This window comes from Hydractinia symbiolongicarpus, chromosome 11 (genome assembly GCF_029227915.1).
Source record: "Hydractinia symbiolongicarpus strain clone_291-10 chromosome 11, HSymV2.1, whole genome shotgun sequence".
Lineage (NCBI taxonomy): Eukaryota > Metazoa > Cnidaria > Hydrozoa > Anthoathecata > Hydractiniidae > Hydractinia > Hydractinia symbiolongicarpus.
Genome location: NC_079885.1, coordinates 8,251,964 through 8,279,358, shown reverse-complemented (window position 1 = coordinate 8,279,358; position 27,395 = coordinate 8,251,964). Strand labels below are relative to the sequence as shown.

At 32.7% G+C, this 27,395-nt stretch overlaps 1 protein-coding gene across 3 annotated transcripts; it reads right to left on the bottom strand.

Moving 5' to 3' along the window:
* Positions 1–803: 803 nt before the first annotated feature.
* LOC130614030 (HEAT repeat-containing protein 3-like) lies at positions 804–27,334 on the bottom strand. Of its 3 annotated transcripts, none has more exons than XM_057435421.1 (18): positions 27,229–27,334; positions 18,827–19,005; positions 16,367–16,527; positions 15,334–15,509; positions 12,409–12,496; positions 11,890–11,999; positions 10,367–10,476; positions 9,343–9,486; positions 8,701–8,837; positions 7,797–7,872; positions 7,175–7,254; positions 6,872–6,943; positions 6,729–6,790; positions 6,115–6,245; positions 4,792–4,889; positions 3,524–3,667; positions 2,823–3,002; positions 804–1,179 (listed from the first exon to the last, which is right to left on the bottom strand). In XM_057435421.1, the coding sequence occupies exons 3-18, from the start codon at positions 16,511–16,513 to the stop codon at positions 1,081–1,083; spliced, it is 1,854 nt and encodes a 617-aa protein (XP_057291404.1). In that variant the 5' UTR covers positions 16,514–16,527; positions 18,827–19,005; positions 27,229–27,334; the 3' UTR covers positions 804–1,080. The 3 variants fall into 3 exon arrangements, with proteins under 3 accessions (XP_057291404.1, XP_057291405.1, XP_057291403.1); XM_057435422.1 differs by lacking the exon at positions 27,229–27,334 and adding an exon at positions 26,205–26,223; XM_057435420.1 differs by lacking the exon at positions 18,827–19,005 and having other exon boundaries at positions 27,229–27,333.
* Between the last annotated feature and the right edge of the window lie 61 nt (positions 27,335–27,395).

Sequence of the window (27,395 nt, the reverse complement as noted above, 5' to 3'; positions counted from 1 at the left end):
TCTACAATTTTTTACTGCCCATCTCTCGTCGTTTTACACGATTTCTGGCCATCTGTCGTTTTAACGTCGACCAAGTTTGACGCTGGCCGGAAAGCAAATTAAATCCTTCTATATATCAGACATTTAAAAAATCTCAAAATTACGTGGTCTCAAATTATGACCAACAGACAGTACGTCGGTATTTTGGACTTGCTTGTACGGCGTTCGGCGATTTTTGTCATGAAAAAGGAAACCCCGAATTTAACATAAACGAAGTCGCAAATATTTTGCGGATTTTTAACCGGAAATTCTTTACAGGAATAGCCAATATTCCAAGTTTATTTTATTTGTAAAAACTGATTTCAAGTACAGTTTGGGAAAGGCGTTCATAAAGTACGCACGCTGGACTTACCCCCTTTAAAACCGTTATTAACTACGGTAAGGCAAGGCTTACATTAACTCTGCGGATTGCTCCTTCTTAAACAGAAATAAAACGCGTAGTTTTGGCGTTCGAGGTTCTTTTTTGAACATCGTATATAAACTAATATAATGAATATACTCAAAAAAATCTTAGTAACAAAAAATGAGCTGGTGTTTATTTTTTTTAACTATATAAGGATGTTTTTTTGAGAAGGCGTTTAATTCGAAACACATTTTTGATGTCAGATTTTAATACGAAATTGTTAGGTATAGTTCATTTCTAATTCTCAAATAGCGTTGATATTTACCCTGTCATCGAAGCAACGCCCCGTTTAAATATGGGGTTTTAAAAGGGGCGTTTATAACAAATCTTAAACTTTAAGAGGGGCGTTTATTACAAGATGTATATATATGTATATTTGTTCTTATAAAATTACAGAAGCTACCAAGGTGGTATTTAGCTAAAAACAAAAAAAAAATTGTTTTATTCAAGGTGGTATGCAAGCACATTAGGTTCGTGTCAATTCAACGCGCTCACTGGAGTTATAACCAGTGAACCAACGACTTCATGCGATGTGAAAGTTTTTCAGTCACGTCTAATTTTCCAGTTGTCTCGATTGCGTTTCACTTAGGGGATTTATTGTGCTAGTGTTTTCTTTTTTACATGTAAATTTGTCTCGGTCACCTTTTCTCTTTGTACTTAATGAACCGATTTAAATTGACTCGAGCCATGTCCACGATACCGATATTTTCGCCTAATGATACTCTTTCTGTTCTCATCTAAACAAAAACAAATGATCAGACATTACAGAATTCCTTCATGTTAGAGGTGTAAACCATAACGAAATTTACGTCTAACGACAAATTCATATACACTTTGTAATCACAAGGTCTGTGGATCGGTCCACAGCGCGGCATGTTTAGCAAGCGCCTTTAACACAGTTACGGGTCAACTTATGTCATGTAAGGGAAATTGGGTAAGCAAAGCCGGTGTATACCTAATGTATACATTCAGAACGCAAGACCCACATTATAACAGTGTTTCTGAAGTGGCTATATCCTGTAAAAAATATTTGGAATAATAATAATAACAGTTGTGTCTGTAGAATACAGAAACTCAAGCAACATTAACACTCAACCAAAATTTTCCGTTGCGTATAAAAAAGCGCGTATCTGGATCACACTTTAATTTTTTGTTGTTTTGCTCAGCCGCAAAACATTTCTGCGGAAAAAAAACAAATGCTTTCACTTTTTTTATACACGTCACCACTGCTTGTTTGCTTTTTCATCGTGACAAATATTTCTCTGCTAGTTTTTTGCAACTTTCTTCTTTTTTGTTGTTTAGTCTAAGACAGTTAGTGCTTTCAGTACCGAAAAGTTCCATTCCGTAGAAAGTATACCAAACTGCATCTTTGCCAACAACAACGACAAGAAGAACAAGGATTAGATTAAAAGAATCAGCATGCTGGTTCACATATCATCATGTTATTCTCTCTACTGTCATAAACAATCCCAGAGGCACTGTATAAAATATTTTTCTCAAATAGTCGTCCCACATGTTGTCACTCAAAAGTGAAGGAAGATATACCAGACATGCTTATACTTATAAATCAACTGTTGTAAGGATTTAAAGTGGAACTCATGTTTGTTTTGCATTTCTGCAACACACGGAATAAAACAAAATCACAACAAAACAGGTAATCTACTATTTCATGATCAACACCGAGTGGGCCAGAATACGAGACTTCACAAGTTAATTCTCAAAGCACGGAGTTGTTTAAGCTACAACCTTGGTGGAAAAATATTTGGGAAATTGTGCGTTTTTCAAGCCTGTTTTGAAATGGTCAAGCACCATCACTTGGACTACTGTGCTCTGCAGCCGGAGGTTGAGTAACCAACGTCGAAAATGCGCTAGCTGCACCTTTTACAATCTTAGTATACAATATCTACTCCACCACTTAAAAAGGTCCGAAATCTTGTGGAGTTAGCAAAAATTAGCACTTTCGAAGGTTTTGGCCCTAACGAAATAAACAAGTCTAAGTCTACTCTGAACTTTGACAAGTTTGCATTTAGGCGTGTGTAAAGTCCAACATGCATAAACTGCGTGCACTATCTCGCTACTCGTCAAAAACGAAGCAATTTTAAATACCGGACCAAATTTGGTACATAATAACATTTATGGAATAAAACAGTATCTAGATGACAAAACTCAAAAACATTTGAATGTCCGCACAAAGACAGAATTTTAACCTAAGCGTGCACAACTCAGTACGATTTTCCGCTCTGGTCCACGTAACTTTGCGCTGCAGGCTAGCAACACAGCTCCATTTTAAACTATACTCTTAAAAGATAGCAGTCGAAACGCTTACGCCGTTTTCAAGTTAGCAAAACACCAAGTTGGTCATCATAATCAAAACACTTACACGGCTTTTTAAGTTAGATAGGAGTGTTTTTAGAGTTTGAAGCAACTGTGTGTTTTGTAATACAACATCCACGTGTGGTCCATCCGCGAACGTGTCGAATGTTGCGTCCAGTACTTCTGCTACCACGACCAGGTTCAGGCCGGAGGTATTGAGCATTTCGCAGAAGAGAGATCCAATTTTCTAAAGTTAAGAGAGAAAAAAAAATTACGATAATAAAGATATATACATCGCTTCATGTTTCTTCCAACTTTTTATACTAAACCTACATTTGGGGTTCAGTCCGATGTTTCTTAGTTCTCGAGAAGCTTTTCCGAGTTAGATGTTGAAAGTATTCTTGCGCGAGTTAGTTGTTAAAAATATTTTTTCACGAGTTAGTTGTTGAAAATATACTTTCGCGAGGTAGCTGTTGAAAGCATTTTTTCGCGAGTTAGCTGTTTAAAATACCATCTTAGACTCGCGTTTCTTAAAGTCATGTTTTTTAAAGAAAAACCAAAAAAAAAAGTGTAAAAGTTTTGAATTTCTGGGCTGCCAAATATTGTTAGGTTAACATGAAATATATTATTGGTGTATTCAAGCAACAGTTTGCTTTTTTCAAGCACAAGTGTTCAAAACAAGTTTGAAACAGTAATGAAATTTCTGAATTAGAGGTAACATCCACTCGCTATTACAACATTACAAAAGTACAAAACATATCTACTCACTTCCAAAATCTGCTGACCTTCTTCTCTCGTACATACGTATTTCCCAATCATACCGAAAACACTGATCACATTCATTTTTGTCGAGTCAGTAATCTCTTGCGACAAAATCTTATGTCCCAACATCAGAGTGTCGAAACAGCAAATCTAAAGTGATACACTAAATTAAATTAACTAACAAAAATTTTCAGACAATTTTGCGCATAATTTTTTATTAACAACATAAACTAAAAACTAAAAAAACTACAGTATACTCACGTAAAGTGAATGGAATTCTCAATCGGCAGAAAAAAATTGGTCTCAATTAATCAAATTTCGTTAAAAAAATGGAAACTGTTAAGAATCATATACTTTCAGTTATTGCTTTTAAAGTTAATTCTCATCAAAGGCCAACTCACGACACCCAGTCAACTTCCTGCAATCAATCCACACACCAACACAGTAAAAAAAAAATTGTTCCAAGACGTGTTTGTATTTTGTTTTATGTAATATATTCGAATTCATATTTTCCGTCTCATATCTCAAAAGTCTTTTGGCTGAAGTCTCACTCATACGGGTCCTAATTAAACACAGTTAGTTTAGTATTTCTAGTTAGTCTGGTATTTCTTCCGAATTTTACAATCGCTGAGACTCAAAAATGCAGACGTGAGCAAAAATGTCGTTTTTTAAAATGTAATCTTTTACTTAATGTCACTCCCTCCCCCGTCTACAAAGTGCAAAAACAATCCATACAAAATAACTTAAAATCGTATTTAGCGTCATTACATTTAGGCGTGTGTAATCTTTCAACTTAATTTGTTGTAACTATCCCTTATTTCTTTTACTCGGCTTGTAGTTGTAAGCCTCGTTTTCGTACGAAGGTGAATTCGTATATATTTAAGTTTTGATAAGGATTTCTACTAACTAATCCATTTTTTTGCGAAACAAAATCGAGAAAAAGCAGTGGTACATGCAAGTACGGTAGCTCCGGAAATGTGTATTTACGCAAAAATTGGTACAGCACGACCAGAATCACACTTCAAGCGCGAAAGGCAAAATTTGATACGCACATGAATTAGTACGAATAAAGTGTATAGGTAAACATTGTAGTTTCCTTAAAAGTTGAAATCTAAGTTGAAATTTTAACTTGGGCTGAAATTCCCCAATCCCCAACTAGTCTTAAATCTGGCAATTTCTCCAATTTAAATCAGACTCGGCTGTCCAGCAAATTCCGGGTCAGCACTGCTGCTTATAAAGTTATGATTTTACAAAAACAAATCAAAATGTCATACCTCGTATTTTTTCGCCCCAATGAACTTTTCAACAATCGACCTCACAGCACTCGATATAGCATCAAGAAATTCAATATCAACATTCCGGAGTACTGCGTCTAAAAAGGGAAATGTAATGTAAGCAAAATAAATGGTTCCCACAGAAGTATTGCAAACTAGTACTTTCCCCAAATTTCTTCCCTAAGTGATATATATACTTCCTTATGATTCTTTTCCCAGAAATATTCGTATTTTGTTTAAAAATCTATTGACTCGATCTCTCTCCAAATCTATTGACTCGATCTCTCTCTCTAAATTTATTGACAATCTCTTTCAAAATCTATTGACTCGATCTCTCTCCAAATCTATTGACTCAATCTCTCTCCAAATCTATTGACTCGATTTCTCTCCAAATCTATTGACTCGATCTCTTTCCAAATCTATTGACTCGATCTCTCTCTAAATCTATTGATTCGATCTCTCTCCAAATCTATTGACTCGATCTCTCTCTCTAAATCTATTGACTCGATCTCTCTCCAAATCTATTGACTCGATCTCTCTCTCTAAATCTATTGACTCGATCTCTCTCTAAATCTATTGACTCGATCTCTCTCCAAATCTATTGACTCGATCTCTCTCCAAATCTATTGACTCAATCTCTCTCTAAATCTATTGATTCGATCTCTCTCCAAATCTATTGACTCGATTTCTCTCCAAATCTATTGACTCGATCTCTCTCCAAATCTATTGACTCGATCTCTCTCCAAATCTATTGACTCGATCTCTCTCCAACTCTATTGACTCGATCTCTCTCTAAATCTATTGATTCGATCTCTCTCCAAATCTATTGACTCGATCTCTCTCCAAATCTATTGACTCGATCTCTCTCTCCAAATCTATTGACTCGATCTCTCTCCAAATCTATTGACTCGATCTCTCTCCAAATCTATTGACTCGATCTCTCTCTCTAAATCTATTGACCATCTCTTGCAAAATCTGTTGATTAAATCTTACGCCAATTACGCCACAAATGTTTTTAGACCATTATAAATGGTTAACCTGAAATAGTAACAAGCTGTTCCATGAATAGATATTACCAAATTTTAATTCCCCTACAGGCTTGAAATTCGGTCTGGAAAAGGGACTAACTCAACGTTGTAGTCCCGAACTATATTCTCCCGATTTTTCTTTACTGTGAATTTATTTATTTATTTATTTATTTTATTTTTTATTTTATTTATGGAAATAGTTTACTAAACAACAAGATTTCGTCAGGTTGGGATGTCCACTCATTTTATAAAAGCATGCGTTTGAATTAGCATAAATATACCGTGGTAATCATACCGTTTGGAACAACAAGGGAGGAGAGAGCCAGCTTCCACATGTTATCAACAAACTCTCCTTGTATATCAATAGGTGTGATGGAGAGTAAGTTGCTCAAACATTGCCAGGACCGATTCTCCACTTTTGACGCACTAGAAATAAACAAAGTTAAAAGTTAAATAGCGCGTTCCTAAAACTTTGTCCCGAACTTTATTTGTTTCAACACTCAATGCTCAATAGTTTTTTGTGTGATTATCCTTCATAATTTAACCAACAATAGAGAGCTTACATGTAATAAAATTATAGTAAAGGCAATCAAACAACTGACTTTGTAGTGGAGTATTTGCCTCCAGTGCGAAAAGTCTTGGGATCAAACCCCAGTCAAGTCATGCCTATAAAAGTTTTTATCGATCCTTTCTTCTCAATGTTCAGCATGAGAATAGGATTGATATCTTAGGCAGTTCCCTAGTTGGGCGACTTCTGACCTTGCTCGTCTTCCATAATTCAAAAGGACGCTATAAATGCACTAAGACCTTTTGGCAGGACCCTGATTGATAACATACCAATAGGAACTGAAGAGATTATCCTGGGTAAATAATAGTAATAACAATAACAACCAAAAAAACGCAGCTTACGCTTCTTTTATTAATGGATTTTCCAAATGATCCAGATTGGAGACAACACATTGCGACAAAACCTGATTGAAAAAATTAATTATAATACAAAATTTATGACTGCTACTTAAAGACAACTCTTTTGCGTGTAGATATACACTCACCTTGTTTGGAAGATCAAATTCAAGCAATTCCTTCAATAATTTCGTGTTACCTTCACTCTCCTCACTCTTCAGCTAAATAGAAAGAGAATAACAAAACGTAGCAGTGATCACCACTCCGGTAGCAGTTTGGTTTTTAATCATGAGTGCTAACACTGTTGAAAGCATATAAAAACATCGTCTTTTTATCTTACTTCAACATAAAAATCCTACTAAACTAACTCGAAGATCGGATCTAAACTTTTTCTACAATAGCCATCCTACAATTAAACAAAGGTACACGTCACAATACATCAAAAAACCTACAACAGGCGTCTCTTCTTCCTCGTCCATGCATTCTGTGTCCATTTCATCATCTTCAAGTTCCACCCAAGAGTCATCGTCACCTGCAGGGAAGGAGAGGCTGAATATCAAATGAGGCTTTGGGAGTCGTTCACTTTAAATGTTAGAAAACATGATTTAAAATCGAGTATTTGCAGACGGTTTCTACAATCTGGGAAACAATATTACCAGACTGAGGGGTAAGGACAATCTAAGAATTTATTAAGAGCGTATTTTTGGTTTAGCACATCTGTATTAGATGAATTGGCAGTCTTAAAATGATATAAATCGTCAACATGAGAAATTGGACAGTCTTCCTTATCTTTAAGGATACTGTAATGGTTGAGACACATTAAATGCATATTTATTATTTCTCAAAACTTTAGATGTTTTAGTGAAAAACAAAAATGTAGATCTATGGCTACCTGGAAAATATTTGTATTTATATTTATATCATCTTACAAACAATTAAATTTGATTTTATATCCAATAAATCATTAAAAAAAAAAACTTTGAGAAACAATGAATATAAAAAATATGTGCCCTTTTTAAAAATTGTTTTAGGTTTGATTATGCAAAATGGAAGTAGATAGAAGTTTTTACATACCATTTGGACAGATCATATTGGACAAGAGTTCAAGAGCAATTCTTTGTGCTGTCAAAGTTTTAATACCAACATCAATCTAAGATCACAGCAAATGAAAACAAGTTAGTTCTGTTAGAACAAAATATTTTGTTTATTAACTATGTACAAGCATCAAGGGCACCTAATTAAACGATAACCACATTAGGCTAATACCAATAAATTAGTTTCATCTTACCAGTGACGCTTGAGTACAAGCAAGTGATATTATATCTTCTGACACTGATGGTTTAACAACGTATAAAGGTGAAAAGCATTATGCAATCTTTACATACTCAGTTGTACTTACATAAACACACCTTAACATGCAAAAAGCAACATTTTGTAGCATTATAAGTGTTTTTGGCAGCAATGCAAGTTAGAACAATGCTATACGTAATTGTAGCAAGTTACTTCACTTAAGCACCGTTGGAAAGGAAGAATAGACAGCCATCGGAATGGAATCCCTAAGAATTTTAAACTTCCATCATTTACTTATTTAATTGATAATTATATATTGAAGTTGTTAAAATATTTATCACATGCTTTATACTGTGCTGATGGTTTTAAGAATTTTTTTTTAGTGTGATGTACTTATTTTCAAAACAGCTTAATGTGTCATTTTATCATGATAGGTGCTCCATTAAAATTGTAAATTAGAAAATTAAGAACACTTCATTATCTATAGTGGAATACTATGAAGCGGTTATTATCTAGTTAGCATGAAAATCATCAGTAGATCCCAACAAAGTTTGCTGAATAATATAGCTACATTTTGAGTTGATTGAGTTCAATTTATCTAGTTCAAGTTATTATGTCTGTATCCATGAGAACAAAATGCAAGCTTTCCTCATAAAAGTAATTCCCAACTGTGCACATGCCATCTTACCTCTTCTTTAGTGGATGGAGACTGCAGCTGAGCAGGTACACTTGATGCGAGAATAGCGGAAATCAATTTTAAAATATTTTCATGAACGTTTCTGTTAACTTCTTCAGTAAGCCCTGATGAGATGTTGTTTAAAACGCCTGAAATAAAATGTGCAAATTCAATGTAGGCTTAAAATCTGTTTTTTATTCTTTATCGACTGCAAACTTTATTGACCGAAATTTTCAGCATGTACTCCAGATGTCGACATTAAGAGCTGACAAATAATTTGACCCATTTTCAAATAAAAAATATTACGATAGATATTGCTCAAAGAGGGTTAAGAGTCAAATTCATTTAGTGCTGTCATGAGGAAACTGATTTTTTGAAACACTTAAAGTGGGCTAACATATATATCCATCCAAATTATTTGCAAACTTTAATTTTTTGTCACCCTAAATTTTCTTAAATTAGGGTTGACAAATTTCACCTAAAATTTTATTTAAATTTAATAGTAAATTTAACGCTAAAAATTCCATTAATAAACGGTATTATTTTATACTGAATTTATAGCTTTATATTATTATTTTTGCTTAGAAGAAATGCATATTTGGTCACTAATTAATTTTGATTCATTAGACAAATTTTAAATAGAAGACAACATACCGCCAGACAGAATAGGAAGAAGCAGATGGTTACTTTCGGTATCAGTTTTAAAAATTGGCAACAATCCTGCAAATGTATCGGGACGAGCCATTGCAATGCTAGACATAATTTGATTTTCTTCTGATATTGTGTATAAACAATGCGCTGTGGAAAATAACAAAGAAAAAATTTAAAAAATCTTGGTTCAGGTTATATGTAGTGCAAGCAGGTGTTTATATTTTTTCCATTATAGACAAAATCAGCTCTAACACAGACAATCCATAACCGAAATATATATATCATTCACAATTTATTTAAGGATACAAAGTACCAGGGGAAATTGTTCCGTATAATTAAAATATCTTCTTAGCTTCTTGAAATGTTATATATCTTGTTCGAATGGTTTCCTGAAACCATGATGCAATATTGTATTTTAAAAGATGTTTTTTATGCACTTCATCCTTCATCATTTCTTGGTTATTTCTTTTTCCCCCATGTTTGGTTAAACCTTCTCATTTTACCGAAAACTATATTTCGTAATGATTTCGCACTAACAAAAAATTGAACTTACTTTGTCTATGGTGAGTTGTATTTATATATGGGTGCCTCTTTAATTTTAATACTAATTATGAACGTTACAACTTTTTTAAATGTGTAACTCATATTCAGAGCAAGTTTAAAATGCTATCTTGCAAAAAAATCATGTATTTCTAATATTGTTTCACTTAACTGGTAATATTTTTTAATTTTCTTTTTCAGAAACTTTTGGAAAACTTATTATAGTACTTATATCCACTCCCCTCCAACTCCGACTTTACAGAAAGAAGAAAAGAAAATGATTATTATAGGAACATCAGACGTGACATGGATTAGTACATAGTAAACCTACACATTAGCTAATGGGAACACTAGCTATTGTGAAGGCTTATTTAATATTAGATAAAAAAGTAATATTCTGAATTTTGTTGGAAAAAATCAGACTACTTCTGAAAAACTTAATAATCCTCCCCTGACCCCCTTTCCCCAAATGTATACAAAGTTTTACCTGCTTTGATTCGAAAGGAGTCGTCGAACATTTTTGAAGTGACTACTCCAAGAAGAAAGGGCAGTAATGATTCCAGATCTATGGACTCAACAAGAACATTTGATGCCTCACTAAAAAATTATGTTAAATATAAAAATTATGACGCACAATTTGAAGATTTGCAAATAAAAATCTACTTAAGTAAAGAGTTTAATATAAATTAAATTGTAAAAATACTTTGCCAGGAACTTCCCACAAATTTCCATAAAAATCTGATCAGGCTGCCAACTGCAAATTTTTTTTCTGTGAATGTCCCCTTAAAATTTTCTTGAGTTTAAAAGTCGTTTCTGCTTTATTATTGCCCCATATATTATACATTAAATTAAGCCTTAAATTTAGGTTTAAGGTGGCAGAACTCTTTTTTAGCTGTCCAAATAGCTGAACTATTTACTCAGTGTTTTATTTATACCATTTTACTATTTCCTGAAAATATAGGCCTTAATACATATTAAAATGATTTTAACTTAACACTAAAATTGCTGAGTCAGCAGAAATTTATATTTACAACTGTATCATAAACAAGAAAAAAATCAGCTTCAACGAGCTCCAACTTTTTACAATCTCGTTATTTTTCATCAGCATCTGTTTTTAAATGAACCTTGGGTGTGGATTTTTTTTGCTCATTCTTATTTTTTTAACAATAGACTTTTGTTTTTTTCAAAAGATTATTTGCTAGCATCCCTTGCTGCATCAAACGCTGTTAAAAGAAAAATATTCCAAATAAAAAGTTATTCACACACCATATCATGGCTGCATGGTTCACCAAGCATGTCTGAAAATTTTAAAGTAAAACAAAAATGTTATCGAAAGTTAAAGCTCGTGCGCCATCTTTGCACAATGCGCCATCTTTGTTGTTATTATCGTTTCTCTTTAATAATTACGTCATTTCTTTCTGTACAATTTACGCAAGCGTGTAGACTTAAACTATATTCAGCAGAACTAATTAATTATTCATGAATTTTGTTTTAAAGAGGAATTGTTGAGGCTGAATATTTTTGGTGAAAGATAATAGTATTTTAACCATAAAATCGTGACAAGTGTGTTATAACAAAAAAATATGAAGATATAGTCTTAAAATAACTTATTGTAACTAATTTTGTAAAAAAAAAACATTGCCGATTTTTAAAAGGGTTACTGCCACCTTAGTGTAGTGTAGGATGTTTTTTTACCTTTCCAGAAATTTTTAAAAACGCACTAACAAATTTGTAAACAATGAAGTTAGTGGACCTTTCACTAATCCCATGTAAGATGAGAGCCAACTTAATTCATCAAGCAGAAAAGCCAGAACAAGATGGCACATAAACAACACCTTGACACAATGCATTTAGTGTTGTTCATCCATTCGTAAAAATTCGAAGGAGTAGACTTTCTTCAGGTAAATGTTTTTCAGTAGATTCACTTTAAACCCTCCCTCTTTCGTGAAAAATTCTGCTACACCCATTAAACAACAACAAATAGAGTCAGAAAATGCAAAACATATATACCTCAAGTTTGTGAAAAAAACTAAAGCTTCTCCCAAAAAATTACACTCTTTAATAAAATTTTCTTTTGGGAGAGAGTTTGCCATGTTGTTGTTGCAAAGAATTCCGTGTGCCTAGATAGGAAAGAAAAAAGATAAATTACAAAATTACAAATTTTTATAATTAAGATGCAGCAGGGGTAGGAGTGTGAAACAAAACAATTTGAAACATTAGTAACATAATCATAAAATTGGAAAGCAGCAAAGTTTGCCAAATAAGGGGAGAAAATGCAAAAGGCATTTTTGTTATATTGAACTAAAGGTTTGATAGGGACAGAAGTGTTTTAAAAGGATGAATTAATAAATATAAAAATAATTCAAGACAAACTTGTTTGCTTATTCAAGACCTCTTACCCATATAACTTGGTATTTACATGTTGGCTACCAATTAAATTTTGCAAGTGAGCTTGTTAAGACTTCATGTAAAGCTTTGCATGACACACTTTGGAAATTTCAAGCTTATAACGTACAAACTAGCACATACCTGTTTGAAAAGTGTCACAACATTTCCAACCACTCCATTATTAAGCATTAAATCTGCAACATTCTCACCACACATCAAAAGAACATTCCTACATAAATATGAAAAAATAAGGATGTTGTAAGGCACTGTAAAAATGGTATGTTAACATTGTGTCCCTCTGTGTGTCACGTTCGATACACCATAGATTTTTTAACATATTTTTGATAGGACTGAATCAAAAACCAAGTCTATCAAAATGTCGCGATAGACTCTATCTATCACATCACATAGCATTGACTCGATGGCATGAATTACTTTATCACAATTAATTCAAATAAAATAAAATTGCCAACATGGGATATTTTTCAGCTTTTTCACATCAGCAAAATTAAACTTTCCTTAAACTTTGGATGAAAAATAAAAAGAAATGTGCATGGATTTTGTTGCACATGGGGCAATCACATGATCCATGACCACCTGGTGCAATCTAGACGTATTTGGATGTGCACCTTAGGCGAATCCAATTTAATTAGTTGTTCTACAGGCAAAGTCAATAGTAACTTACAGTCAGTCGGTCAGTAAAAAAAAAATAATTTTATCAAGAATGTATGGTTGGTACAACAACAACAAAAAATTAATTAAAATAACAACGGAGGAGGGTGTACTTTCGCATAACGCACACAGTTTATATTTTTTTAATTGTGAAGAAAAAATAAAATAGTTCTTAAGGCAAAAAGATACTTGCATGCTCAAAAACTTGTTTTTTAAAGTCATGCAGCAAGAATTTTTCTTGTATTGTAAGTTATACAGCAAGAACTATTGTTGTGCTGTTTTGAAAGTTGTAACTTGTATTGTTTTTTGCGCAGTTTTATAGGAAGATCTAACTTTAAGTGCAAATTCTTTTAACAGACTATGGTTTAGTTGACAATATTTAAAGTCTTTTGCAGCGTTAAAATCATTTATTTAAAATTCATAACAGATGACGGTGTTACGACAAGCGTATTCTACCTTGTTTTTATTATATTTCCTGAATTTAATTGACTAAAAGTTTAGCTAGCGTAATTTTAAAAATGTATAATTATCATAACAAAGGAGGGTGTTATGACAATAATTATCTGTTTTGTTTTTCACTTGTAATATAAGAATTTTAGCGAAAGTAGCTAATTTTTATTATAAACTTCTGTTTAACCACTTAACTATATTTGTGATTACAAAATTACCGCATCGCGCATTTTATTTTAATCGTAACAAATTACCATGAACAAAGAATCAACTTCCAGTGTCTTTACCAATGGTGATCCAAAAGTAACGTTATTGATTCACCTTGTTTAGTATAATTGTAGATGAACATTCAGCAACAAAAAATAACATCATTGATTATCTTCAATGCTCATGTTTGTTTTTTTCATTTGTTTTTTTCCTTAAAACGTTTTTGCTTAATATTATTTTTTTTTGTTTTCATGAAAAATTAGGGTCGGTCGGGCCTGTAGAACAACTAATTAAGTTGGAGTCATCTAAGCATGATCTGTTTTTATAAAGAGACCAGGTGAGAGTTATTTATGTATTTATGTAACATTTTCTTCCAACAGGCTGTTTTTGTCACATGGACCAAAAAATTGAAGCTAAAATTTTTTTTTATCCTTCAGAATCAATATTGGAAAATACATAAAAAAATTTTTAAAACCCTACATTTATTGTTCAGTTCTGTTCTGTAATGGAAAATTGATTTTTACTCTCTCTTTATAACACAATACTGGAGAACATTTTTTTTCTTGGGTGTTGTTATACTCTATTTATACCTTTGCTATCACATTGAGCATATTGAAATGATTTGCTTCTGGTAAAAGAGCAGTATAGCAGGTATCATTTCTAGGTGTTATTGACATGTAATTCACAACCACAACAATCCCGACTTCTATTTAATAAAAACTGAGCAGGTGTGCGAGAAAAGATGCATAGTAATGTTTCTAAATTTAGCAAATATGAGCAATAGTCAGCGGACAAATACCTCCGTGGACAAGTTGAAAATTTTCAAATTGTCTGCTGAGGTTTTTGACGGCTGAGATGAATCAACCAATCAAATGCATCTTTTTTGTTTTTTGCTCAACACGTTTTGCCCACCAACCTGCTAAGAAGACCAAAAAAGATCTGACGATAAGGTGAAAAAAATTCGCTGACCGATCAACCCTGCAACAAACTACAAGTTGAAAAAGGGCAAACCAATAATTAATAAAGAATTGTCTTGGATAAAAATTGTGAATATTAGTTCAAGTAGAAATTATATCACTTAACAAAATCATCTAAAAATACCAAGCAAAGTAAAGTTCAATAATTTGTTACAAATTTTCAATGATTTCTCTTTTAATATCACAGTAGACTTTCTATAATTTGAACTTGCAGGGGGACAAACAATTTGTTCGAATTATAGAGAGTTCGAATAGTAGGAAGTTGAGACAGTTTTCTGGCAAGTAACTTTCCATTTAAAGCTGTATTTAGGACTGTAGTCAAAAAGGGATGATTTTAAAGAAATGAAAATGCATTCTGCTGTACTTAAACTCTAAACATCTTTTCCTTTGAAAAACAAATTGTGATTTTCTGTGATAGTTTCTCTTATCCAAACTAATATTTAGCAAAATATTATATAGACCCGCCTAATAAATAAAGGGAATCTCTGATAAAATTCAAAATTGGAATCTGTGTTGAAAAACATTCCACTCAGTATACACTTTATTAACTTTTTAACGATGTTCAAATAATAGAGAGAAAAAAAAGGGTTGGGACAGAATTCATTGTTCGAAATATGTAGTAAAATAGATGTTCAAATTATAGAGGTTCGAATAATAGAAAGTGACTTTTTTCACTGGGCTAAATAAATTGTTCAAATTAAAGGAAAGTTTGAGTACAGTTGCCCAGGTCAATAAAACAATTAAAGTGCATTTTTCTTACTGCAGCGTTCCCACACAACTTTCTCTGATATCTGTACTGCTGTGCAAAAGAAGAGACGAGACTTTTGATATTCCATTAAGTGCAGTAAAAAGTCCAGCTCCTTTTTCCTCAAGAACAAAACTGGAAATGGTTGCAAGAGCACAGTTTATATCTTCATCAAAATTTGGTCCACTCAGCTGAAATAAAAAGATCACAATTACTTGTTTTAGAATTTGTATATACAATTGATTTAGTAGTTCTTGATTAAAACGGATAAGATTTCACACCTCAGTCGGGTTCAGATCTGGGACATGTATGCATAAATCGAAGTGACATATGCATACATGGTACATAAAGTACATAATATGATCAGGAGCTAATACAGGTCAATTTTGGCATCGTTATAATGATTTAAGGGACATCCAACTTGGGTGCCCAAAATAGAGATGAAAACTGCGTTATTTCTTGTTATGATGGATAGGGAAAAATGTGGTGGTAACAGTTCTAGATCTTGTAGGTTCACTTTATAATATTAACTGTTTGATACAAACAAATTGAGTTTCTCGTTTCCTGAAAAGGTTGAAAGAGAGTTTAAGGGATTACCGATGCCCAAAGTAATTTCCTGGATTAAACCCTGATGATATAAGCATGACAGGATTACAAGCAACAGAACGATATTTTCAAAAATCAAATAAAAACAGAATAAATTTGTATGTTTCTACAGCTATGGTCGACCATACTACAAAATATTAATACACAGTTTTATTCTCATTTGAACCTCACACTCTGAAAAACTTGCATTATGTGTGTTCCTTACACCAAAACAGCATTCCCTGTGCGGTGCATGAAGGTAAAGGAATTTTATTACTTCATATTATTTAGCTCCATAAGAAAAAATTCCTTATGCTAAACCTATAATTTTTTTATTTTGTTTTACTTTACCTACCTACCGACCCAAAAAATTATTTTGCTGCCTGCAGAACAACTAATAAAGTTGCCTTTGCCTTACCAAACATACTAAGACAGTCCATAATATATATATATGTACACATACAATGTCTAGCATAGCTTGCATTCGTTCCAGTTCTTGAGTACCATTTTCCAAATTTAACTTTACTGCTTCTTTCAGCTTCCCGTCGTCAGCAGCAACATTGGGTTTTTTGCGCTGCTGTTTCTTTTTCTTTTTGCTTGTTTTCCCCATCAAAATGACTAGTGCTATAAATCAACAACATTAGTCAATTTTTTTATAAAAATGGTTGACTAAAATTACCAACACAATACAATACAAAAACTCTAACAGTTTTGTATTAATATGATGTTTAGTTATTTATAGTTCCTCAGAAGGTTGAAAACTGACACAAGTCAGTGAGAATCTGCACTGAAATATCAGGCTTTTTATTTTGAGGTACACAATCGTGTTCTTTTGACCTATGATGCACGTAAATCGCATAAGGTATGGATAAACCGCATAACCAAAGTTGAGCTTCACAATAAAACAATACTAATGTTTTTAGTTTCGAGTTTCATTGTTAAACTTATAGAAAATAAAAAATAAAATAACATGCATGAAACCATCAGGGCTGAATAGGAATGTCGGGCAATTTGTTTTAATTCACCCTTTACTTAAATTTCTACGTAGGTTCTACCCATGTTAATGATCTAAATGCTTCAATTCACAACAGCAATAAATGAAACAATGATAAATAACAAATATTTTAATTTCTACAAAAGGTTTTCATACATGATTTTAATCAATTCTACACAAAGCCTAAAGTACAAAATCATTAGGACAATTTTAGTCCGTATCCTCTAGCAAGAGTTAATCCTAGATATTCATTTAAAATGTTTTCTAGAAAGAAAAAGTAGTTCAAACACGTTTTATCAACAAAACAAAATTTGTTCATGTCAAAAATAAAAACATTTTTTGTTTGTAGCAATTACACATTTTTCTTTAAACAGTGGAAACAAAAAAAGTAATATTTGATTGCTACCAGCCACCAGGTGTTGTTTAATATTTTCTTTAAACACCAGCAATTTGATGACATCATACTGAATAAGAGTAAAATTATATCTAAGTTAAAAATTTAACAGAGTAACAGGGTATAAAAAAGTGTTCGAACATCTTAATCTTGATAATTTCTTTGTAAAAAGTTTAATTTTCACACTGTAGTTACTAGCAAACTCTTCACTTTTAACCTTTGCAGCATTACTTTCTTTATGTGTGAAAATATTTCAAAAGTGGTAAAACATTGATGTACTGTGTGCATCATTAAATTATTCAAACGTAAATTACAAAACTTTTAGACAAAAATTGTTTAGTCATTGTTTACCTGGGTAAGTTTATCACGCAAATTGTTTATTTTATTCATACTATCATTCATCTCTTATTCGCCCCAAACAAATTGTTTAGCAATTGTTTTTAAAATTTTAGCATTGCTTATAAAAAATGAAATGTAAACAAATTAAAACCATCCCAAATATCAGTCTGTGAAGAATTAGTTGAAAAGTGTGAGAAGTGGAAGAAAGGACTAGAAGAGAAAGGGCTAAGGGTGAACACAGCAAAGTCTAAAGTTATGATTGGTAGCATCGCAGCCAAGTGTGACCTTGTAGTTGGAAAGTGGCCTTGTGGAGTTTGCAGGAAAGGGGTTGGTAGTAACTCAATTTTTTGTCAGACTTGCAAGCATTGGGTACATAAGAAATGCAGTAGTATTGCTAGAAGGTTAAGAGCTGACATTCAGTTTGTATTCAACCGTTGCAAAGGTGAGATTATAGAGAATGAAGTATATACAGCTTCAATGATGTACAACAGTGGCTCGTTAGAGATAGTTGAGAACTTCTGTTACTTAGGTGATATGTTGGGCAGTGAAGGGGGTGTTGGAAGAAGTATTACTTGCAGGATAGGTTCTGCTTGGAAAACGTTCAGAGAGTTACTTCCTTTGTTGACTAGCAGCATCTTGTCAATTGAGTTAAAAGGTAGGTTGTATGAGGCCTGTGTAAGAAGTGTTGTGTCGTACGGTAGTGAGACATGGGCAGTGAAGCAGGAAGATCTTGACCGTTTAGAAAGGAATGATATGAGAATGGTTAGGTGGATGTGTAACGCCAGTCTCAGAAACAGAAAGAGTTCATATGAGCTAAGAAGCATCCGTAGAATTAAAGATGTTATCCAGATAAGAAGATTGAATTGGCTGGGGCACTTGGAAAAGAATGGAGGGGGATAACTGGGTAAGAAAGTGTAGAGACTTGATAGTTCCTGGGGCAAAGCCCAGAGGCAGACAGAGAAAGACTTGGCAGGAGGTTATAAGGACAGACTTGATACAGAGGAAGTTGAGTTTAGATCTAACACAGTCTAGATCAGATTGGAAGAGGGTCATTAATATACCCGTCCAACTCGTGCTAGCATGGAAAAAGGACGTTAAGCCGAGAATGATGATGATGATGATGATGATGATGATGATGCATAGAAGAATAATATTTGTTAAAGGGATTTTGAGGTACTTTTACAAGTTGGACTTACCCAGAAGAATTGCATGAGAAATTCCCAATGATATATCCAAACTTATTATTCGATAAAATTTTTAAACTAGCTCCAATCTTCTTTTTTGTGGCATGTGACCCAGTTACGTATTATGTCAGGTCCACTTCAATTATTGGTGACTGTATAGAGATAGAGATTCACCACGAATGTTCTCACAGCTAAAATATGAAACGAAAAATTAAAAATATTTACATGATTTTCATTTTAAAAGGATTTTTAGTTAAGAGGCGGGTTGTAAAATTTACTGATTGTTTAACATGCTGTACATTTATGTATAATTTTTATCTCTAAAGGATTTATTTTGGAAGTTAAGTTGTGAAATTTATTGATAGTGCATGCTGCACTGCACTGCATATGAAAAATCAAAATTTTATCATAAACTACCCAGTGATAACTCTTGTCCCTTTAGCATTTACAATTCTGATCAAAACGGTGGAGAACTGAGGTTGTGCCAAAATGAACTGCTGTTTTGACTTATTACAGATTTTTTCCATCATTGCCACTTAAGTTACTTGCATTATTTCTAGTGCAAAGATGAACACAGGTGTGCGAAATTATTTCAAGAACATTAATTTATTATATTTGCTTATTATATTTTTATTTTTATATACATTTTCATAATTTAGGCAGAAAAAACATTTGTACCAAATGGAAGTTGAATAAATGATAAAATAAAAATAAATAAATAAATAAAAAATGAATTTGGTTTTAGAACATCTGTTTCTTGTTCGGTTATATTACTTATATGGGTACAAACTCTTCTCCCAGCACTTCAAGGGAAGAAACATTTGCAGTATCAAAAAGTCTTTTCTTAGGTTTGTTTTGTTGAAAAAAACTTTTGTGAAAATAAAGTTAAATTACTGCAGAGGTTTCTTCGCCGACGCAGGTCAGACCGACTTGTGGCATGGTTCAAGACGGTCTTTCATACTCATACTCTAAATTTTAAAATGGTTACCTCACATTTTTGTATCTAAATGTAACTTTCTTCGAAGATATCAAATTCAGTCTCTCTCAAACGAAAGCTTAGACACAAATGTCAGAACAAATCCCGAAAATTTAAATCCACCTTAAAACAAACTTCGAATTACAATCATTTAATCAGCACTAAGTCAGCATGGTCACGTCTCATCCTCTTAAATAATTTAAGAATTAACTATATTTGTTCAGGTAAGTAAAGCCAGTAGCACTTAAAACAAAAGAATCCCGATATTGACCACATGAGCAAAAAACAATAGAACCAACCAATCAAAAAGCATGGTCAGTATTCTGACCACAGAAAAATCGTTTGATACACAGAATAATTTTTCCCACCTTAGTAATTCCAATTTCCTGGTGGTAAGAAAAATTATACTTGGTCTCCTGGCTAACGAAATGTTGTTACCACAAAATATGCAGTGTTGATGTTTGTGCTACATAAGATGATTCCAATGTTTTTTAGTTGTTCTACGGGCAAAGTCGATAGTAACTTACGGTTGGTTGGTTGGCAAAATAAAAATAATTTTATCGAGAATGTATGGTAGGAACAACAAAAAACATAATAAAAAATAACAACAGAGGAGAATTTTTTTCTATGTATTTTCGCATAATATTTTCGCATGTATTTTTGAATAATAATAATTTGTCTCAATAAAAAATATGTAACTAGTTCTCAAGGTAAAAAGATAAAATATTTGCATCATCAAAAACTTGTTTTGAAAGTTATGCAGCAAGAATTTTTCTTGTATTGTTTTGAAAGTCTTACAGCAAGTTATACTTGCGCTGTTTTGAAACTTCTACAGCAAGTTATTTTTCTCCTACTTAAAATAATAAAACAAACAATTTTAGTGGTCTTTTAATGTTTTTTGCGCAGTTTTATAGAAAAATCTAAATTTAAGTGCAAATTCTTTTTTGGACTATGGTTGTTTAGTTCAGAATATTTAAAGTCTTTTGCAGCGTCAAAAGCTAGCAAAAGTATTTCATCATAATATGATAAATTATAATAATCATAACGAAGGAGGGACTTACAACAATAAAGCATATCTTGTTTTTTTCTAGAGTCTTCTCAGATTGGCGTCACGATTACTAACACAAGTTATAGTTTTGCAAAAAATTTAAAGCAATGTATGCAATAAACGATGTATTGAAATCTTGTTCTGAAAATATAAGATATTTTAAATCTTTCTTTAAGATAAAAATTAAGATAGTATAATAAAGTTTATTTTTCATTGCTTTTGTTTACAAATTCTATAGACATCACACTGAAAGTTTTCTCAACATCGTCATACGCAGGTTATTGTTATTTATACAACCAGTTTCCCTGATCTCTTCAATTTCTAGCGGTGTAATTATTGCGAAGCAAAATTGTGGAGCACGTTTGCGCGAGGTATACCAAGAGAATTATTCAGATCCTCAAAATTTCGATAGCAAAAAAATCATATAAATCAGCGTAAAGAAAAAGGACTGGTATTTTTGCACATAAAGCTAGGGTATTTTTTTCCTAATAAAACAAATAAGTTTGGACCGAGGGTTAAAGTTATAAGTCTAGTTAAAAATGCAATAAGTACAGCTTGTACCCTTCCCCCCACCCCGGATTTTGACCCTCCATCTTTTGGTCCAGATTATATGTCCACAGAACTTGAACACACAAAGAGGAATACGCTGTGAACAAGAAACGGTAGTCGGCATTTTAGACACGTATATTTTACCGACCTAAAATATGCCTTATTTCTTTGTATTATAGCTAATTATTGTATAAATAATTAATTATTTTTCAATTTTGCTTCTAATACTATTATAGTTGTATTTTAATGACAAATCTTATATATTAATTCCCTTGCGTGACTAAAACTGTGAGTCCACGACACGGAAATCACGGGTCACTTTCTTATGACGTGGCTGTACGCTTAAATTTAACTAAAAAGATTAGGGATGTACTTCAAAGAAATCGCACATAAGGTGTAAATATATAACCCGCTGCTAATAACGATATAAATATATATACCCTTATGCCAAAAAAACTCTATGTTAGCATATATATATAGGTATCGCTACAATGAAACGGTATTAGATATTCACAAAGCATACGGACTGTTAAATGAAGTTCCTAGCATAAAACGGAAATTGTGTTTACGAAAAAGATGGCTGTTCTTTTTGAGTATTCTCTACTCTTTCATTCAAAATAAATCTTTAAAAAAACATTTGAAGAAGAGCATGGTTTTATAAATTAATCATAGCAAGGTTCTGTAAGGTTTTTTCATGTTTTATTTTCAGTTTTGATTATATTATTGTTGCCAGACATGTTTTATAGCTAGCATCATAAAAAGCCAACCACCACCAACAACTAGCTAGCTAGCTAGGAATATATATATATATATGTAGCCATGTTCTTTTTGCCTAGCTAAGTCTCCAGTTTATATTTAAGTGACTAGCTATTAGCTGCTGTAGCTAGCTAATGCTAGCTTTAAACTAAAGATTCCCAGTATATATATTCCCACAAAACACATCAAACGTTATTAACCCTGAAAATTTTAAACATTTTCCTGGGATTTTTTTGGTTTGCGAAGTTCTTTTCCTCCAAATATTCTGAAAATAAAGTTCAGAAATTACTTATTTTTAAAATGTAAATTTAATTTGTTTCAAATTGTGGGCAAAAACCTTAATCAGCATGCTAAAAGAACTGACTTTTCTTAATTTAGAATTACTAAACACAACCATTTTCTTACAATTAGTGTAAACTTTTGTGCGTATGGCTTATATTTAATACACCAAAAGAGCTACTTTGTTGATTTCAATTTTATACTCTTTGTAAGCTATTTTTTTCTTCTTTTTGACATTTCTGTTTTACCACTCAATTTTTACATTTTATAAGTTATTTGGAACAGAATGGTATGAAATAGACCAAAATACCTGATCTTAGTTGTTTTTAATTTACAGGCTGTGTCTGTGAAACTTTAAGGGGAACATTTGGTGGAAGACAATGGCATGACATATACTGATAGAACTGATTTTTGTTGTGTTAGATGTTATATCTGAACCTTTTTGACATTTTATGTTAATTTTGCGAGGAAGGACCATATATATATACACAGAAGAAGAATTCAATTTTACACCTTGCAAGCTTTGTTTTTCTATATTTTGTATAAATTCTTACTGGGGAGGACTCCGTGCAATATATCGAAATGACTGATCCTTCTCGATTTAAATTTGATGTGTTCTAAATCGTATATAGTTTTGGAAATTTTGTGTAAGATTTAATGGGTAAGGGCTAGATGCAATATGTCAAAAAAACTTTTTTTGTTGAATCAGAAGCACTCCCTACAACCATTCTTTTTTTTACAGTTTGTGAAGCTTTTGTGAGGAAAGAGTGTATGCAATATTATCGAAATAACTGATTTTTGTTGCAAACTGTTTTTCTTTGGCATTTTGGATTAAAATATTGTTTTAGAGGGCATATGCTATGTACTGAAATAGTTAAATTTTGCAAACTTTGATTTTGTCGTTACCTCTCATTTTTTACATTTTGATTAAACTTTTGTTTTATTGCATTATAATTTATCCTTGCAAATCCCTTTTTAACACCTTAGATAAAAATTTCTACTTAGGCAAAATTTTTTGTTTATTTTTCACATTTTGTGTCAACCTTTGGCAGGGTTTGCAATAAACTAACTGATTTTAACATATACATGAGAGAGATTTGTGTTTGACATTGATTAGCTTTTTTGTATATATGTGGCGTTTTGAGTGATTTAAATTTTTTGGGTGAGATGTATGTTGAAATGCTTTTGGAAACTTCTTTCCGAATAATTTTCGCATTTGTCAGATGGTCAGAGCAGTAATTTTAGTAGATTTAGATTTTAAATGTCACATAAATACTGCAGTTGTTGGACACCTTTAATTTTTTTGGTCATTTATATAATAATGCAGATGTAAGATGCGCACTGCTGTATTGTTTGTTTTTTGATGGACATATATCTGCTACATAAATTAAATGGAATACAGTGGATTCTTCCACGGGAAACTCATCTTACCTTTCTTCTGTATTCATTATGTAGGTGAAAGTGGAAAGCGGGGTTACATTGAAGCCATCCCTTGCTTGTATCAATTCTTATGTCGAGTTGTTGTTCTACATACCAATGGCTATCCATTGTCGCTTCGATATGAAATTAACCAAACTTCAGAAATTACATTCATCGGAAATATAAGAGATTCACTGGCTATCGTAGGTTACAATATTCCATGGTTTATGAAAAAAATCTTAGTAATATTTAGACCTACAGTTCTCTTATAACTTCAGCCATTGATAAATAATAATATTAAAACGGTTTTCTTCTTTTGAAATAATTTATTGCTAGTCCTGTTTCTAATCGACTTTACTTGTGTATTTTAAGCTTTTTTGTTGCTGTGCTTTTTCTGGAGATTTGAGTTGGATTGGAAAGCTCCTGTGTAAGCTACCCTTTTCTTAAGAAATAATGAAGTAATTTGTACAATTATAATGTGCCGAGCTGTGTTTTATTTTATTGTTTCTAAGAAGATGTAAGAATACAATATTATCAATTTTAATTGGTTTTATCCAAATCAAGGTAAGGCTTAATCACACGAAAGGTAGCTGGCTAGAGCTCTGTTTTGTATAAAAGAATTAAAAGTAATTTATAGAATACATATGGAGAAGCTGTATTACTACCTAACTGATAGCCAGATATAAGAAAAACCTGTAGCTAGGGTGCAGACAAACAAATCGCTCTGGGTGCTAGAGTGAGCACGTTTTTTATTTATTATATAAGTAACCTGTTACAGTAATTAAAAAAAATATCCCTTTTGCTATCAAGCCAACAGCAATGTAATTGTCAATAGGAATTAGTTGCCCATACACCCTCCCTGAGAACAAGGTTTAAAACGACATTAAAACATTAAAACTGTCATTAAACAAGGATGTCCAAGCCGCACACGTCCTCTAAACGGCGTGGGCATCTTCGAAACTGCTTGTAATTTTAGAACAAGGGTGCTGATAAGCTGCATACGCCGGTTTTGGAAGACAACCGCTAATTTAATTCGAAAAGTTTACCCAAACTCGCCCCTATATATATATGGGCGTTTGCAGCTTATTGACACCCTCTTATTTTAGAATATTCTCAGGAATAATAGACCAAGAGAAATTACATCACAGTTTCTTGTCCACCGCCCACGTGTGTTTGAGAACAACCCACATAAAAAAGTTTATTTTTTAAATTATTTTTGTAAAAATTACTACTTTATTCACGATAAACCATTTGTCAGTCATTTTATTCATCCAACAAAGAATCCTATCCAAGGTGCTTTTCTATTAGTGCTGAATTTAATAATTGACATGATTCAGCATAGTTTTTAAAAGGGTCTGATTGCAAAATATGATTGCCAAAGTTCAGCACTTGTAATATTTTTGTATTTGTGTACTCAGCTTCTAAAACACAGACAAGAGACATTATCCTTTCCTTTGGGTGATTACATTAATGTTGGTTGAAAAAAAAAATGAATGATGAGAAGCATGTGTTTTTGAATGGGTCTAGGACAATAAACTTTTTAAATTTCCTTTGGCCTTGCATCAATCAAATTCTGAAAAAATAAACACTTTTAAAATGATTTTGTCAGATTTGAAAACTATTGATATGGTTGGAACTTTGCATATAAAATTAGTAAAATTGCTGAATTGTTTAGTTTTTTCTTTTATACTTTTCCGAATTAGCCTTAATTATTTATGAGATGAAAAACAGCGCTTTCAATTCCATTGACTTGGCCATCCCTTAAAGGTACTGGAAGCTTCACTATATGAAAATGTTTTTTTTTTTCTTTTAGATTGTGTACAATGGGAGTGAGTGATATAATCGTCCAATGCGTGTGGTGAAATAAGGCGAAACCGTTATTGTTTTTCTGCCCAGAATTGAAGCTATTTAATAAATCTTGATAAAGTTAAAAAACTGTTTTGATTTGTTTGTTTTTGTTTTAATTGTTTCCCGTGAGTTTTCGAAATTCGTTCCAGCAGATTCTGTGGCTTCTAGTGCCGGTATTTTTATGTGAAAAAAATACTGTTTTGTTGTAAGGTCATTTACGAAATCGTTAACGTTAAGACCAACTTCTGCGGGTTGTACAACTCGATGTATTACACATCTTTCGGAATACTGCTAAAAGTGTAATTTTGTATTGCGCTCTTTACTTTTATCATTCTGTGGGAAAATGCGGTACAAGATTTTAACACGCGTTATTTGTTTTTGTTAGTTTCGCGTAATCTAACTTTCTCGCACATTTTGAAAAGAATATCCCACGCACATCAAATACTCGTGCAGTCTATTCGCAAAAAAACTGTTTTTGCGCAACGAATTGTTCTGCAGAGCGTTCATTTTCCTACCTCGTCCCCAGGGTTCTTCTACGCTATGATATTCAATTTTGATGTATTTCGGAAGATGTTAGCGCCAAAGAAACAAGCAGCGCTAGAGAAAAAAATATTGGATAGTTTAATTTTGCTTGCAACTTGCGAAATGCTTCGCAACCTTTTTTTAATTTCTAGTTTTCTATAAAAGACAATAGTCTATTATGAAAGCAATTATTTATGTGAGCTGTGCGCACGCGGAAGGTTACATTTGAACTGTACTGTAAGAGGGTGCCGATAAGCTGCAAACGCCCGCATATATAAGGGCGAGTTCGGGTGACTTTTCGAATTAAATTGGCGGTTGTCGCCCGGAAACCGCCCGCACTTTCCCGAATTCACCCGGAACATTCCCGAAATGCAATTCCTTGTAAACATACCATGTGGACGATAGTTGGAAGAAGGCGCCTGAAGATAAAGGAGTTATAAAGTTTATATATAAGTTATTTATTAAGTAAATCTTATTTTAAACTATCAGAAACAATTATTTTAAGAACTTCGCTACCACATAGTTTTTTGAATCATTAGTGTCTGTTTTTCTTTTCTTCTTCAGGCATTGTTCGGGTCTATTCGGGGGTTTTCGGGCAAATACTTGTTTGTTTTTTAAAACGCCAAATCTCGCCCGAAAACGCCCGCACTTTTTACGGCGTATGCGGCTTATCGGCACCCTCGTTGTACTGTACACTCGATAATAAATATATAGCTTAAAACCTCACACAATGTTTCTGTGAGAAGGAAAAGTAAACAAATAAAGCTACGCTGGAACTCATCTAACCACCCAGAAAAAGTGTAGCTAGCTAGATATAGCTAGCCAGCCTCTCTCTCTAGTAGCTAGCTAGCTATAGCTACTTATTTTTCTGTGAAAAAATTGAAAAGAATATTTTTAGTTGGTAGCTAAACAATTGTTTGTACATTGTTTCATTTCAGAAAATTAAAATTTCATTCTTCAGACATTGAAATAAACACTGTTCCATGAATAAAAACAAAGAATAAGCTTTCCAACTACCTTGCTTGCAGGGTCGGATCCTTTGTGTCTTCCTGCACGTGGGCCCACAAGACATGTAAGAAAATTTACCAACGAAATAGTGTCGTTTATGTAACGGCAAGTTAGATTTTCGCTTCTAATTACCCCTACGTTAATATCCGCTTTGAGAAGAAAACTTAAAAGTATTG

Excerpts from the sequence above, each read along its gene's own strand:
- LOC130614030 (XM_057435420.1), bottom strand. The coding sequence starts at position 27,283 with ATGTCTTGTGGGCCCACGTGCAGGAAGACACAAAGGATCCGACCCTGC. Across the intron at positions 12,000-12,408 it reads TTGTGACACTTTTCAAACAG|GCACACGGAATTCTTTGCAA; the intron begins GTATGTGCTAGT and ends TTTCCTATCTAG. Across the intron at positions 3,668-4,791 it reads TTGGGGCGAAAAAATACGAG|ATTTGCTGTTTCGACACTCT; the intron begins GTATGACATTTT and ends GTATCACTTTAG.